General features: G+C 49.0%; 1 protein-coding gene across 2 annotated transcripts in view; it reads left to right on the top strand.

Annotated features, from left to right (window-relative positions):
* Positions 1-5,896: 5,896 nt before the first annotated feature.
* The window catches only part of SLC7A7 (solute carrier family 7 member 7), a 33,289-nt gene continuing 24,497 nt past the window's right edge, over positions 5,897-14,688 (top strand). Inside the window, exons 1-2 of one of the 2 annotated variants that reach the window (XM_082647137.1) lie at positions 5,897-6,021; positions 10,436-10,981. In XM_082647137.1, coding sequence (XP_082503263.1) covers positions 10,483-10,981 — 499 coding nt within the window. In that variant the 5' untranslated portion in view covers positions 5,897-6,021; positions 10,436-10,482. Of the gene's footprint in view, positions 6,022-9,287; positions 9,377-10,435; positions 10,982-14,688 lie in introns of those variants that run through there. The other variant, XM_082647136.1, reaches the window with a different exon arrangement.

Raw genomic sequence — 14,688 nt, forward strand, 5'->3', positions numbered from 1 at the left:
ACTCACAGACATACTTTTATTGTGCTTTGCAGGTATTGCATTTTTTACAAATTAAAGGTTTGTGGCAACCTTGCATAGAGCAAGTCTATCAGTGCCAGATTTTCAAACAGCATTTGTTCTCTTTGTGCCTTTGTGTCACATTTTGGTAATGCTTGAAATATTTCAAGCTTTGGCATTATTATTTGTTATGGTGATCTGTGATCAGTGATCTTCGATGTTGCTATTGTAATTGTTTTGGCATTTTTTTAGCAATAAGATATTTTTCGAATAAGGTATGTACTTTTGTTTTTAGACATAATGCTATTGCACACTTTTAATAGACTAATATAGTGTAAACATAATTTTACATGTACTGGGAAACTAAAAAATTCCTGTGACTCACTTTATTGTGATATTTGCTTTATTGTGGTGGTTAGCTCCAAGGTATGCCTTACTTGCCCTTGGGGAAGTCATTTATCCCTAATTTCTTCATTGAAGAAAAAGCTTAAAATATATCACATTTATGAAAACATTTTAAGAACGATAAGGTAAGTGAAAGTGCTTTATAAATGGTGAAGCTCCTACAAAAGTGGCCATTACTCTTGTGCTAGGCTATAGACACTTAAACACATGCTGACTGGGGGAACCTGAGGGAGTGGTGTAATGGCCTATCTGGAAGTTTATCGTTTCCTTCTGCAAGACTGGGAAGTTTTTCCACAGGAGGTGGCTCTGAACTGTGCTTTGAAAGAGGGGAAGGGTGGGTCCTGGTTTAAGAAGTAAAAGCAGCTGTTTTGATAACAATAAGAATGGTATAGGGGAGGGCTGAACTAGAAGAAGGGATGGGAATAAAAGAACCTTGGCTGTAAGCCAACGGATGGACCCAAAAAACTAAGCAAGGGAAGAAAGACAAAAGAGTACCATTACCATTTTACATTTGTACACTTAATTTTCAGTTATCAAAACACTTCTGTATAAATGATACAAAACACTTCTTTATAAATTTTCATAATAAACCCGTAAAATAGATAAGACAGACCAGGAAGCAATCACTGTAGAGATAGCTTGTAATTTTCGGAGATCAGGAAATTGAACCAAAATGTGGCTGTGGATTTATTGTTTTACAGTTGCAATAATGACTGAGTAACACCTTTCCCAGGCTAGACTCCATGTGCCTTTGGCTGGTTCTGAGATAGACAGCTGAGGCAGACAGCACTGCAATCCCATTACATAATTTACAGTTGGAGAATCACGCGGTAGGAGCCGAGGGCTGGAAAAATAACGTCGGTGTCAACATTCAAGATTCGTAGGAAAGATGAAAGGCTGGCACTACTATCAACACTATATAAAGGAGTTGAACCAGCAACACTCCTTTATCTTTTAGTAGCTTACACACTATGGGTGCAAAATCATGAAAAAGGCCACATGCATTAAGGGGAACAAATAATGTGGACAATATTAACTCCACATGCAGAACTGAACACATGCACTAATTTAATAGCCGTGGAAGTCAAGGAGCCAGAGCTGGAGGACTTTGGGGCAGATGGGAATCTTGATCTGTAAAACTGGGAAAACTGGGAGAGGAAAGGTCTTTGGAAGGAAGGTGAGTTCAGCCTTTGATGTGGTTAGAGTGATGTGGCAGGGGGGACAATCCATGGATTGGAAATCCATGGGTTGGAAATACGGGTTAGGATTTTGAGAGGGAGAGAGAAAGAGAACTCTAGTGCTGACAGCTAACATCATCAGCATTCTCAGGGACCTCATGGAACACTGTTGCAGGGGAGTGGGTCTGGCACTAGGACAGCACTCTTCAATGACTTCATCAGACTCTAAACCACAGGAAAGCGGTTTCATCATCCCCTAACTGAATGTCTTTCAGCCTCTGGACTTCATCTGGCAAAGGCTAGAGTTAACAATGGTGGGAAGCATCCGGAATCTGAGCTTCATGTCTTTCCTCTGTTAAACTCCTTTGCCTCTCCAGGGCATCACAGCCTGCATTTGGCTTTAACACATTGTTGTCCATTCATGTTTTCATCCAACATGTTTATTCAAATATCCTTCTGTCAGGTCTGTATACAGTAATTTTTGTACAAGTGCACTGGGCAAGTTGGTGCTTTTTAAACTGTTGTGATGAATAATGATGATGTTGGAGAAAGAACATTAAGTGAAGGTGACTCTGGGTAGCTAATTCCACCTCATTTTGCAACCTCTTCCCCTTTTTGCATACCGTGACTAAATTCTAAGGTTGAAGAAGAGCGAACTATTTGGGAAGTGTCTTATTTCCTGTTCCTTCATTGGCTTCCTCCTTAGGACGGCTCAAAAAAGATCAAAATCACTGTCACTCCATGCAAGAACTGTGGGAACTGACAGCTATAAACCACCCACTCACACAATACATTGCTTTGCATATTATTTCCTTATTACTTACATAATTTATTGTAACATATTCCTTTTCTTTTCCCATGGCTGTCAAATCTCTGCTCAATCAGTACAGGCTAAATTCTGTGTTAAATGACCCAGCTTCAGGATGGGTAAATTATGACCTCGGGCTACGCTCTTTTTTTCTCGCCTGGTAGCTGGGAAGTCTCTTAAGCTGTGTGCCTTTCCACCAGACTGGTCTTGAAGGTGGGTGGTTCTCTATGAATCTCTGCAGAGTGGCTTTAAAAGATGCCAAAGCTGGACTGTCCATAAAGTCTACTAAAGGAAATTGTATTATTTACAAGTCATCTTTTAGGTTTAATACGTGGTGAAACATTTTCACATCCCTTTCCTTGAATTAGTCCAGCAACCTCCTCTTTTATTGGTCCACTCTACCACTAAGATTCTTCAGATGAAAGGTGCGGTGGGGACTCCAGCCTCCCGGACACCCTCAGCCCGGACATTTTTGGTTAAGTGCTGCCTCCTGGCGGCGGCCCTACGGCCCGACACCTTCCCGGCCCGGTGGAGACCACTTTCTTTAATTCGGGATCTTGAAGCTGACGCAACAGCTTCCCTGAGAGGGCGGAGAGTTGAGTCGCCCTTCCGGGAGACCCCTCCCCTGGCTCCAAGCGGGCGCCGCTCCCTCCCCTCCCCCACGGGGCTTGTCGATCCACAGTCCCTCCCGAGTTTCAGCCGAGAGCGTCTCGGGGCTGGAGGCGGGGTTGCCTGGGTTCGGGGCCCTTGCCCAGACCCCCGTCGGGCCCGCCAGCTCGAGCTGGATTGGGAGGGGGGAAGAGGAAGCTGAGCGTTCCTGGGGCGGAGGACGCGTCTAAGGGTATCCGCGGTCATTTTCATTTCCCAGGGGCAGCGCAGTTGTGCCTGAGCCAGGACAGGGCAGGGGAGCGGCTTGCGGGGCCTCTCGGTTCTCGGACCTTTGCGATCTTCGCCTACACCGACCACGAGCTCTCTCTTCTAGCACTTCCTGGAGCCCGTGGGGGGGGGGGCGGGGACTGCTTGGCCAGGTGGAGGGAACGAAGGAGTCCGGGTGAGGTGGGGTCCTGGTGCCCCAGGGCAGAGCCCGCCTCGGCCGCCGCAGCCAGACCTGGACTTCGGAGGCGACCGAGCCTCCCAGAGGGCCTTTGGGGGCGGGCGGTGGCTGGGTCGAGGTGCGAAGGAGAGATCTTCGGGCCGCAGACACGGAACCGGGGGCCGAGAGAAAGAGGGAAGTAACGGGAAACGGCGGGGACGACGTCAGGGGGCAGGGCCGGGAGAGCTAGGCTGGGAGGGGGGGCAGGGCGGGAGAAACGGGCAAAGGTGAGCTCTGCGCGTGGACGGGGCGGGGGCGGAAGGGGGATGGGGCGGGGCGAGGAGCGCAGCGGGGGCGGGTCTGGGGAGAGTTCCTGCTGAAGGGCGTGCAGTTCCACTTTCCTCGAACCCGCATGCATTTGCTTGAGCCTGAGCGCTTGCCTCCCTCTGCCTTTGTCCCCTCTGCCCTTTCACTCCTTCGCGGACGTCGCACCTTGCGCTCGCCGCACCCAGACCGGCCACCTGAGCCTGGGTGTGGGGCAGAGCAGCCGGGAGCTTCCAAGCCGGGGAAGGCGCGTTAGATGAGGGGCTTTTTGTTTTTGTTTTACCACTGAGGAAGCGGAAAGTCCCTTTCAAATCATTCTAGACCGCCAAGTAAAACTGTGAAAACTATACTCTTTTCCTTTCCTTCAACCCATTACAATCAAAAAGAATAAATACCCTCCCCCCTCAAAACTCGTCGATTAGGAGCCAGAGCAGCTGCAGCATAGGTGGGCCTGAAGGGCAAGTTCAGGACATTCCCGGAGCCCAACTGGGAAATCAGTCTAGGAGGAAGGGCATTGTTCATTCATTTATGCTTCCAGCAAACATTCGTTTGTCTGCACGGGCCCTGCGCTGGGGATGCCAGCGAGTAAAGCTCTGGTGGTGCTGTATGCTAGTGGGGGAGGTGACAGCAAACAAACAAACTCCAGGTGATAGTGGGTGCCTTTGAAGAAAAGTCCGGCCGGTGAAGCGGATGGAGATTGGCAAAGGGAAGAAGTTACTCCTTCCGAGACTCCTCAGGGAAGGTCTCTGATTAGAGTGGTGTTTAAGTACAGACCTGAATGGAGTGAGTGAGGGAATGAACAGTAACATGGAGAATGTTCCAGGCAGAAGGAACAGCCATTGCAGAAGCCCTGAGGTGGCAGGGAGCATGCTTGTGTGGCAACAGCAAGGAGACCAGTGTGGCTGGAGTGAGGGAGAGGGAACAGGGGCCAGTGCCAAGAGGGGCAGCTTTAGGGCTGTCTTCCTAGGAACTTCCCTCATTTACAACTTGGATTTGAGCCCAGAGTGGGATTAAGGGGCAGGCCAGCTGGGCAAGCAGCCTGGGTCTAAAAGGGCGCTAAATTATCCTTAGGGTAATTCAGACGTTTGGAGCCAATGAGCTCGGACTTCCGTCTCTTGGTGAACTGTAAGTTGGCTCCCCTCCACTGACAGAATCCTTGACGACTGCTCACCTAGACCACCTGTCTCTAGAATAATTCTGCAACACGCAGGTACAGGTACAAGTTGCAGGGTTAGACCAGCCAACTGATAGTTGCCTAGAGGCAGTGATCACAGCTGGAATTCTGAAAATGTGCTATGCGCTGTGACGTGCCACTCCCTGAGATTTATGCCATTGTCTACATTCAGAATGGTTTGATATGCCTACCAAGAAACTGTCTGCTTCAGAAAACTGCATGTAATGAATTCATGCATTAAGCTCTAATTTTGAAGAGAAAGAATGAGGCTTCCAGTTTTTATTCCGAGAAAATCGGTATTCCCCCACTTCTGCTACATAAACATTCAACAGATATTTAAATAATTCTGGTTTGAGGGGGTGCCAACTCCCTGGCTTGCCCAGGGTGCCAGGGCTTGCTCTGGTCCACTTGGCCGGCTCTTACCTGGCAACACTCGCATCACGTGAACCACCTGGGGACCTGATATGTGAGCGGGCTTGCTTAGTGTTTGGGTGTGTGCGTGGCTATAACCCCACAACTGGCCTTCCTTGGTATGCATGGCTTACATAGGGGCTGAAATGGCACTGAGGCTCTTGAGATGGGACCACAGAGTTCCAACGCCCTAACCATGGATCCTATGCCCTCCACAGGGCCAAGGATAGTATGTGAGTGGGAGATGAGTAGGGAATGGAATGAGCGGGGAGGGGAGTTGTAAAGGGCATCAGGAGAGCACCTAGGTCCTAGGTCACTGGGAAAACTCAAGACCTCAGTAAATGCAGGACAAGCAGGAAGTTCAGGGGCTGAGGTAGAGGGGAGGAGGAGCTGAGGCTCTGAGTGGAGAAGGTGCCTGGAGGCGGGCAGGCGTTGAGGTCCTCTGGGTCTGAACAGGCTGTCCCAGCTCCAACCCGTTCCCTGGCCCCTCCCTGCTGCTGGCCAGAGTCACACATGTGTTTTCCTGTTTTCCAGATCGGTCCCCGGAGTCACACTCTGCCTTTTCTGCTCTTCAGAGTCAACAGCTGCTGGAGCTCGAGCCTTACCCCGGGTTCCCTTTCCCAGCACCTGCCCCTCCTCCCGAGTGCTGGTACCTCCTCCTCCTCGCACCTGCCCGAAGATCTCAGGACAGGTAAGAGATGGGAGAGGAGGGACCATGGGCGAGAGGGGAAGTGTCAGAGGAGGATGGAGTGAGTCCTGAGAACTGGCTGGACCGGAGACCTGTGAGCCTCTTATTTTCCCAGCCCCAGCCCTCCCCATGCAGAGCCCTCTGCCCAGAGACTTCAGCGCTGCATTCGTGGAGGCCCTGGCCACAGAAGTAAACACTTTCTTTCTTGCTGCAATTTAAAAAAAAATTTTTTTTAAAGGGACTGTCATAGCTACAGTGGAATATAGAAAAACAAATGGAGAATGGGGGAGGGAGTAACTGAGCTCCTAGCTTGGGGAGATGGGGGAATCCATCTGGAGCAGAGTGTGTCTGTTTTCTGTTCCTGATATTCGGGGAGGCAGCACAGCCCAGTGGGAGCTAGGAAGGCAGGATGCGGGTGTCTGGGGGAGAAAGTGTCTTTTCACCTTAGCTCCCTGAGCTTGACCGAGGAATCAAGACGCTGAACGGTATGCTGGTCCCTGGAGGAAGCGTGTTTTGGTTTTGCCATATTCACAGGTGGGGTCAGGGTGCGGGGCTTCCCTGCCTGCTGGGGCCCTGCTCCCTGTGTTCCCTGAATCCCTGAATCTGAAACTTCTCCTGTAGGATGAGTGTGTTGTCCAGTAATCTCCACTAGGTCCTCAGAGAGGTATGCACTTCAGACAGGAAGGAGACGGGGTGCTGCGTATCTGGAACTCTGTTATCTCCTGGGATTCCAGGCTCTGCAAGTTTCTCTTGTAAAGCCTGGGGTGGGAGAGCACTTCAGGACAGGTCCTGCTGGTTCCAGGGTGCCTGAATGGTGGAGGCATGACCCTGAGAGCTGGGGTCTCAGGACGGAATGCGAGCCGCCAAGGATGGTACCTTCCTGCCCACGGAGCTAGTGCTGGGCAGTGGTTGAGAAAAGAGGGGGCATCTTTTCTCTGAAGTCAGCCTCCTCCGTCCAGTTTGAGTGGGTCTACTGAAGAGTAGGCTAGGAAAGGGATTCCATTCATATAGATAAGCACTTCCTGGTGAGACCACTAGGGTGTGCTGTTTGCTGGAGTGTGGATTTCACCCCAGTGGGTTTTTGTCTCAAGATTCCACGATGAGGATTTCACCTTTCAGATACCACCAGCCAGAAAATAAACCCTGCACACGTCTCTCCCCACTTAACCTTACAGTTTCCCCTTCGTTTGTCGCCCCTTCACTCCTTTTCCCTATGCCCCATTAGGACACATGCTCACCCTTGGTGCCAGGGAATTTGATCTTAAAAGGCCCAGCGTGATGATGTGTTTCCATGTGTTTTTGTTTGCTTTAGAAGTGGGCACCCTAGCGATATAGCAGCACTGCCAAGAGGACTTGTAATCGTTTCTCGTTCCTGCAAAGGGATGAGAAAGGGGAGGAGCAGCCAGGAAGGAGATGGATGGGCTTTGTTGGAGCCTTTAGCCTAGACTTTATTTTATTTTATTTTAAATTTATTTATTTTATTTATTACTTATTTTTGGCTGTGTTGGGTCTTCATTGCTGTGCGCGAGCTTCCTCTAGTTGCGGTGAACGAGGGCTACTCTTCGTTGCGGTGTGTTGGCTTCAGTAGTTGTGGCTCGCTGGCTCCAGAGCACGGGCTCGGTAGTTGTGGCGCACGGGCTTAGTTGCTCCGCGGCACGTGCGGGTCTTCCCGGACCAGGGCTCGAACCTTTGTCCCCTGCACTGGCAGGCGGATTCTTAACCACTGCGCCCTAGCCTAGACTTTAGACTGAAGGACAGCAGAGACTTTCTTTTAATCTAATCACATCCTCCCCCAGGTAGTTCATTAGAGAGCCATCTAAAGGGCTTTCTTGCCTTAGAGGAGGGCTAGAGACTGGGCAGGTCAGAGCGGGTGGGGAGGTTGGAGAGAGAGCACAGAGCTTGGGCTTTGTTGGCTAACCTACCTGCCTCCCTTGCTATGGCATCTTGGCAGGTGACTTACTTAGTGTCTGCCTTAAGGGGCTGCTGGGGGGATTAAATGAGATAAGACATGTAGGTGTTTAGCAATATGTCTGGCTTGGTTAAGTGCTCAATAAATGAGTTACTATTATTATAGGAACGTTTAAGTGGGAGCTGGGAGAAAAGGACAGTCTTCTGGATGGATTTCAGAAGTTTTTGTGAGAGTGGCTTGGGAGATATGATCTCTGGGAAGGCTAACATCGGGGTCCCCCTCCTGGGTGAAAAAAAAAGTTTAAGGGACTAGAAGGGGAGGTTGTAGGGTAAAGATAAGCACCCCCCTTACCCCAGGGCTTTTTAGATCTTTGTTCTCTGGTAGTTGAATAACCAAAGGGGGTTTGAAAGGGCATGAGAAGGAACAGAAAGACAGTTGGATTTCAGAATAAGTAGGGTGTATTTCTGTTGGTAAAGGAGACCCAGGATACCGGAGTTAAGTAGACTCTAAAAACAGAATATATGCTTTCCCCAAATTGCTCAACTTCCTCTGTCTGTTCTGGGCCTGTCCAGTATAGCTCAGTGAAAACTTATTTACCCATAGTTTTAGGAAATTAGAGTAAACTTGTATTTGGGGAAGGTGTTTATAGGAATTTATGCTTAGCCCATAGATCCTGGTATGTTTTCTTAAGGATGAAAGGGCCAGTGAGTTGGGCATGGATGCAGCCAGAGGTTTCAGTCTCATTTCTTGACCTTGTTTCCTCGGAAGCAGCTTGAGGATCAGCCTTGGGGTCATGGCGCAAGTTTCGGGCGGCCACCTCTCACTCTGTGTGGGGAAGTGTGCAGAGTTCTCTTAGGACGCCCGATCACGAGTTGGACTGTACTTACACTTCCTCTAATCTGCATGTGAACAAGCCTCTGTGGCACAATGTGCAACCTTCCTGCCTTTCTTGTTCAGGGTGAGAGAGAAGTGGGGCTAAGCCGGGGCCTGGAGAGAGAGAGGGCTGTGCATTCTTTCTCAGCCGCAGCCCTGTCCTCAGCTACTTTGCTTGGGGACAGCTTCCCCAGTGCTGCAGAAACTGCACCCACCCAGCTGACCGTCAATCCTTTCTTCTGGGCGCCTGGTCCTGGAGCAGAGCTGACAAAGGAGATTTCTGAGAGAGGGCGTTCTTATCAAAGAAAGTGCTGAGCCAAGAGCTCCTAGCCTGCCCCTTGCAGACGGGAAGGGCCAGTGAACCTTGGACCCAGACAGTTGCTTAACACCCCTCTCCCCCTCCCTCTGTCCCTCCGCCCTTCTTGACTTCTTGATATGACTTAAATCCGTAAGCATTTGCCCGGCCTTTCCTTTTACTACTGGCTGAAGAGCAGGAGTGGTCAGATCACAGCTCCCAGAGGCTGTGTCTCTGTGTGGCCGCTGCCTCGGGGACCTGCTTCCACCCAGGGCCAGGGAGTGAGTGTGCTTCCCACCCTCTCCCTCAGCCCCGCTCATCTTGCCCACTCTCCCTTTGCTGCTCTGCTGTGTCCAATTGCTTCCTTTCCTGAGTGCCTCTAGCCCTAGGATCTGTCCACTTGCTTGGCCAGCCTGGCCTGACCTCCTCTCATCACCTCCTGCTCCGTGATGCCCAGCATTTGCTACCCCGCTTCAGCTGTTTCCTTGCCTCTGCTTTGGTGCTGTCTCTCCAGCAGCAACCTGCCGGGTGGGGAGTGGTCATCGGCTGCCTCCAGTCATCTCTAGGTTGGGCTGCACGTTTGGATCACTGATCTCTCATCCATACTTTTTTTTGGGTGATGCAACTATGCAGGGATTTCATGGCCAGAGACCTACAACACCTAAGGGCTGGGAACGGTATTTGGGAAAGGAAAAGCACGGAGAAGAGGAGGCCTGTCTTCTTTCTGGGTGGGGCTGGGCTGGTTGGGCTTTGCTGGGGCTGAAGAGTTCAGCTGAGGGTTGTTAAGGGATACTCCCGGAACAGGTGGATAGTTGTGAGTTTCCGACAAGAGCTCTCTGAAGCCTTTGCCAGAGCCAGGGTCCTTGGGGGAAAAGGGCAGTGTTGTGAGGAGAACCCACAGACTAGCTGCTTGCAAGGTTGGCTCCCAAGGTTGCATCTCATCACAGGTGACAGGTGAGACTGAAATTGGAGGGAAGACAGACTTTTTTTTGGGTAAGGCTGAAAAGCACAGGCTCAAATCATTATGGTTACACATGGGAGCTGCCAAATTGTTCGTCTTCCTGTCTCCAGTGAGCTCAGATAGAACCGGGATTTAGTTTTCTATCTTGTAAATCAGGTGTAAATCAATGATGAGAAACATGCTTTCTCTCTGGGGAATGAGTGCCATCCTTTAAAGACTCGAGTTGGTGAGCCAGATGGAGAAGAGGTTCATGGGAGGTGGGACGTGAGAGAGAGGTCTCTGAAATGGTGGGCGTGAGTGGCTTGCCCACTCTGCCCCCTGTGGAGGAGAGTTCTCTGTAATTGCCAACCTGCTATATATCTTCACCTTTCTTCCTTAGAGGGCAATGCCAGAAAGCTGGTGAAGGCTTTCTTCTCCTCCTCCACCATGGTCGACGGCGTTAAGTATGAAGTGGCCTCCCAGCATGAGAGGGACGCCTCCCCTTTGGCCGATGAAGCCAGCCCGAGGTCGGAGCAGGTAAAACTGAAGAAGGAGATCTCGCTGCTGAACGGCGTGTGCCTGATTGTGGGGAACATGATTGGCTCGGGCATCTTTGTCTCCCCCAAAGGCGTGCTCATATACAGTGCCTCCTTTGGCCTCTCCCTGGTCATCTGGGCTGTTGGGGGCCTCTTCTCCGTCTTTGGGGCCCTTTGTTATGCGGAATTGGGCACCACCATTAAGAAATCTGGGGCCAGCTACGCCTACATCCTCGAGGCCTTCGGAGAGCTCCTTGCCTTCATCCGACTCTGGACCTCCCTCCTCATCATCGAGCCCACCAGCCAGGCCATCATTGCCATCACCTTTGCCAACTACATGGTGCAGCCCATCTTCCCGAACTGCTTAGCCCCCTATGCTGCTGGCCGCCTGCTGGCTGCTGCCTGCATCTGTAAGTGGGGCTGGGCAGGAGGGGTGGGGTGGAGCGTGGGGCAGAGGCCAGCACGTGAGTCTGCTTAGTCGGTAAGAAGGAGATGGAAAGGAATGCCTCTGACAGGCACTTTTTTGTTGTTGTTAAATTAATGTACGCTAAGTGTGAAAATTCAAACAGCATCAGTGTCCAAGAAAAAAAAAAATCCTTTCTCCCAACTTCCTATGGTAAACATCATTAGCAGTCTCTACCTTTGCTGACATTTTTCTTCTCCTTTCAAGGGATGTAGTTTTGTTCTGTTTTACAAAAATGGGATCATAGTACACATGTAATTCTACAGTTTGGTTTTTTCCCCAGAATTTATCAGTGATGCTCTTTTCGATTTACAGATCTACTTTAAAACAATGCTTCATGTTATTCCATGTTAATTTTAAGGATGTATTGTATGTTTAGCTAATTAGGCCTCTGGTAATGGCCACTTCAGTTGGTTCCAGTTTTTCAGTCTTACAGATAACACTCCAGTGAATATCCTATTGCGTTTGCATGAGTTTTTCTGTGGGCTAGATTCTTTTTTTAAAAAATTTATTTCATTGAAGTTGAGTTGATTTACAATGTTGTGTTAATTTCTGTTGTACAGCAAAGTGATTCAGTTATACTTATGTATACATTCTTTTTCATATTCTTTTCCATTATGGTTTATCACAGGATATTGAATATAGTTCCCTGTGCTATATAGTAGGACCTTGCTGTTTAGCCATTGTATGTGTAATAGTTTGCGTCTGCTAATCCCAAACTCCCAGTCCATCCCTCCCCTCCCCGCTCCCCCTTGGCAACCACAAATCTGTTCTCTATGTCTGTGAGTCTGTTTCTGTTTCATAGATAAGTCATTTGTGTCGTATTTTATTTATTTATTTATTTTCAATTTTTAAAAAATTTTGGCTGCGTTGGGTCTTAGTTACAGCACGTGGGATCTTCATTGAGGCACGCGGGATCTTTTGTTGCGGTGCGTGGGCTCTTCGTTGCGGCGTGTGGGCTTCTCTCTAGTTGTGGCGTGCAGGCTCCAGGGTGCGCGAGCTCTGTAGTTGTGGTGTGCAGGGTCCAGAGTGTGTGGGCTGTGTAGTTTGTGACACATGGGCTCCAGTTGAGGTGCGTGAGCTCAGTAGTTGTGGTGCATGGGCTTAGTTGCCCCACAGCATGTGGGATCTTAGTTCCCTGACCAGGGATCGAACCCACATCCCCTGCATTGCAAGGCGGGTTCTTTACCACTGGACGACCAGGGAAGTCCCTGTGTCATATTTTAGATTCCACATATAAGTGATATCATGTCGTATTTGTCTTTCTCTGTCTGACTTCACTTAGTATGATAATCTCTCGGTCCATCCATGTTGCTGCAAAACGCATGATTTTGTTCTTTTTTATGGCTGAGTAATATTCCACCGTATATATGTTACACGTCCTCTTTATCCATTCATCTGTCGATGGACATTTAGGTTGTTTTCATGTCTTGGCTCTTGTAAATAGTGCTGCTATGAACATAGGCGTTCATGTTATCTCTTTGAATTATAGTTTTGTCCAGATATCTGCCCAGGAGTGGGATTGCTGGATGATATGGCAACTCTGTTTTTAGTTTTTTTGAGGAACCTCCATACTGTTTTCCATAGTAGCTGCACCAATTTACCTTCTTTGTGGCCTAGATTCTTAAAACTGTCATTTCAATCTACCTTGCCTTTTTCTCCATCTCATAAATAAAATATTATTTAAATTTGTACGTTCAGCAAAGCCACTTTGGAGGTGCTGAGAGGCTGATCCTCTGCAACCCCTTCCCTCAGCTGCCTCTGTTCTAGAAAAGTGCCCTTGCAGCGTGAGAGACCCTGGGACATTGGAGACCCCGCCCACCCCCGGCTGTGGAGAAGCTGAGCGGTCCTGTCAGTTTCAGGGGCAGCTGTGGGGGGGACAGGCATTTTGCACCAGGTACAATTGCTTGCTGGATCAACCCTCTCAATCAGCCTCATATGCTCTTTCCTTTCAGTTTCTCCACTGCCTCATTTTACTCTCAGCTTCCTCTCCAGCCTCCCTCTTTTGACTGTTGTGCAGAGAGCCGGCTCTCTGTAGGCTCCTCCCGTGGTGTTTCGTGTGCCCATGTGTGGATTCAGACTCATGTCTGTGTGTGGGGCTGTTTGTCATTCTGGCAACGGTCAGGGAGGTACAAAGGCACTGCCCTAGGTTGCAGGAAGGGGGTTTTCCCTTGAGGTCTTAAATGTGACCTGTAGTTTCTCTGGCATCATTTACCAATGAGCTGGTGGGCTGACTTTCTGATGAAACTAATTTTAGGATCTGTTGGTCTCGGGGTCCCCTCAAACGTGGGCATATACTTACGCATCTTGTGTAGAGTAAGGATTATTCCACTTAAGTAAAATTTCCAAGAGGGCTGCATCCCTTTAAGCACCAGAATTCTATTTTAGCCATCTTGGTTGAAATCTCTTTAAAACCAGTGATATGTCTGCTTGCCCTCATAACTTGAGGTTTTTTTGTTTTTTTTTTTTCTGGTGACTCAGGGTCACCACTGCACATGTCAAAGCTTGTATGACTGAGGCCCCTGGTCTGGGGATGAATGTTTGCTTCCTCAGTGGCCTCAGACAGCTGGCCCGACTTCAGTGCCTCAGGTTTTATTCTTTCATGATTTTGATGTGTGTTGACTCTGACAGCTATTGTTCCTTGATTCTGGCATTGGGCCTGCCTTCATCAGTCTTTTTAATTTGCTGCTTCTAATTTGGGAATAGAGATGTACTCAAACTCTTGTGCACCCAAGTACGCATACACACACATGCACACCCTCCTAAGAATACATGCAGAGTAGCCACAGTTACAATTAGTCTAGAGAGCTCCCCAGTTAATAAAAGACAGAGTTTCGTGCTGGATTTATGGCATATATTTGAGACAAGCCTGATAGAATGAAAAGCATACCAGACTTGTGTTTGAGGCTGGGCTCTATAACTGTGTGTAGTGACTGTTACTTCCAGACTCCTGTGAGCATGACATGAGATTCAGTGAAAACCATAAATCATGACTCAAGTGTAAAGTATTAATGATTATGATTAAAATTGCTCTCTCTCGGTTGCTTATAGGACTTTGTTCTATCTCTAATAATCTTCAGAGGGACATAGAGATCTGGAAGAAGGTTCAGAAGGGCAACCGAGATTGTAAGTAAGAATTTAGGGGCATACGATTCATGAGTTTCTTCCTTCAGCTCTTGTTTAATGAGCAACCAGTACAAGTCGGATGCTGAGATATTCTGTCCAGATAAGATCTAGGCAGTAATAGCTCATTCATCTAACCGTAACCCTTCAGGAGGAAACCAAGAAGTAGGGAGAGGAAGAGGCTTACAAGCAGCTGGGAAAGAGGCCCCCTCAGAGCAAGCGAGACGACTTTCCTCTTGTGGGGAGGAGCGCTTAAGATGACAGTGCAGGGACTGTGATGTCTGAACTGAATTTTGAATAGAAACGTAGCCGTCTCCTCAGACACTTCTCACAGAGGGAACTGCGTGTGAAGGTGCAGGGTACAAAAAGGCGCAGAACCGGTTCAAGAATTCCAGGTAGTTGGTATGGCTGGAATGTGGGTAGGAGAGGAATGAGAAGGGAGAGACTGGAAATGTAGTCCCAGGGCCAGCTCCGCAGGGGTTTATATGGTGCCGGAACAGGTTCGACTTTATCTTGAGAGCAGGCAGAAGC

The sequence above is a fragment of the Grampus griseus genome (genome assembly GCF_964374135.1).
Source record: "Grampus griseus genome assembly, chromosome: 2".
Taxonomy (NCBI): domain Eukaryota; kingdom Metazoa; phylum Chordata; class Mammalia; order Artiodactyla; family Delphinidae; genus Grampus; species Grampus griseus.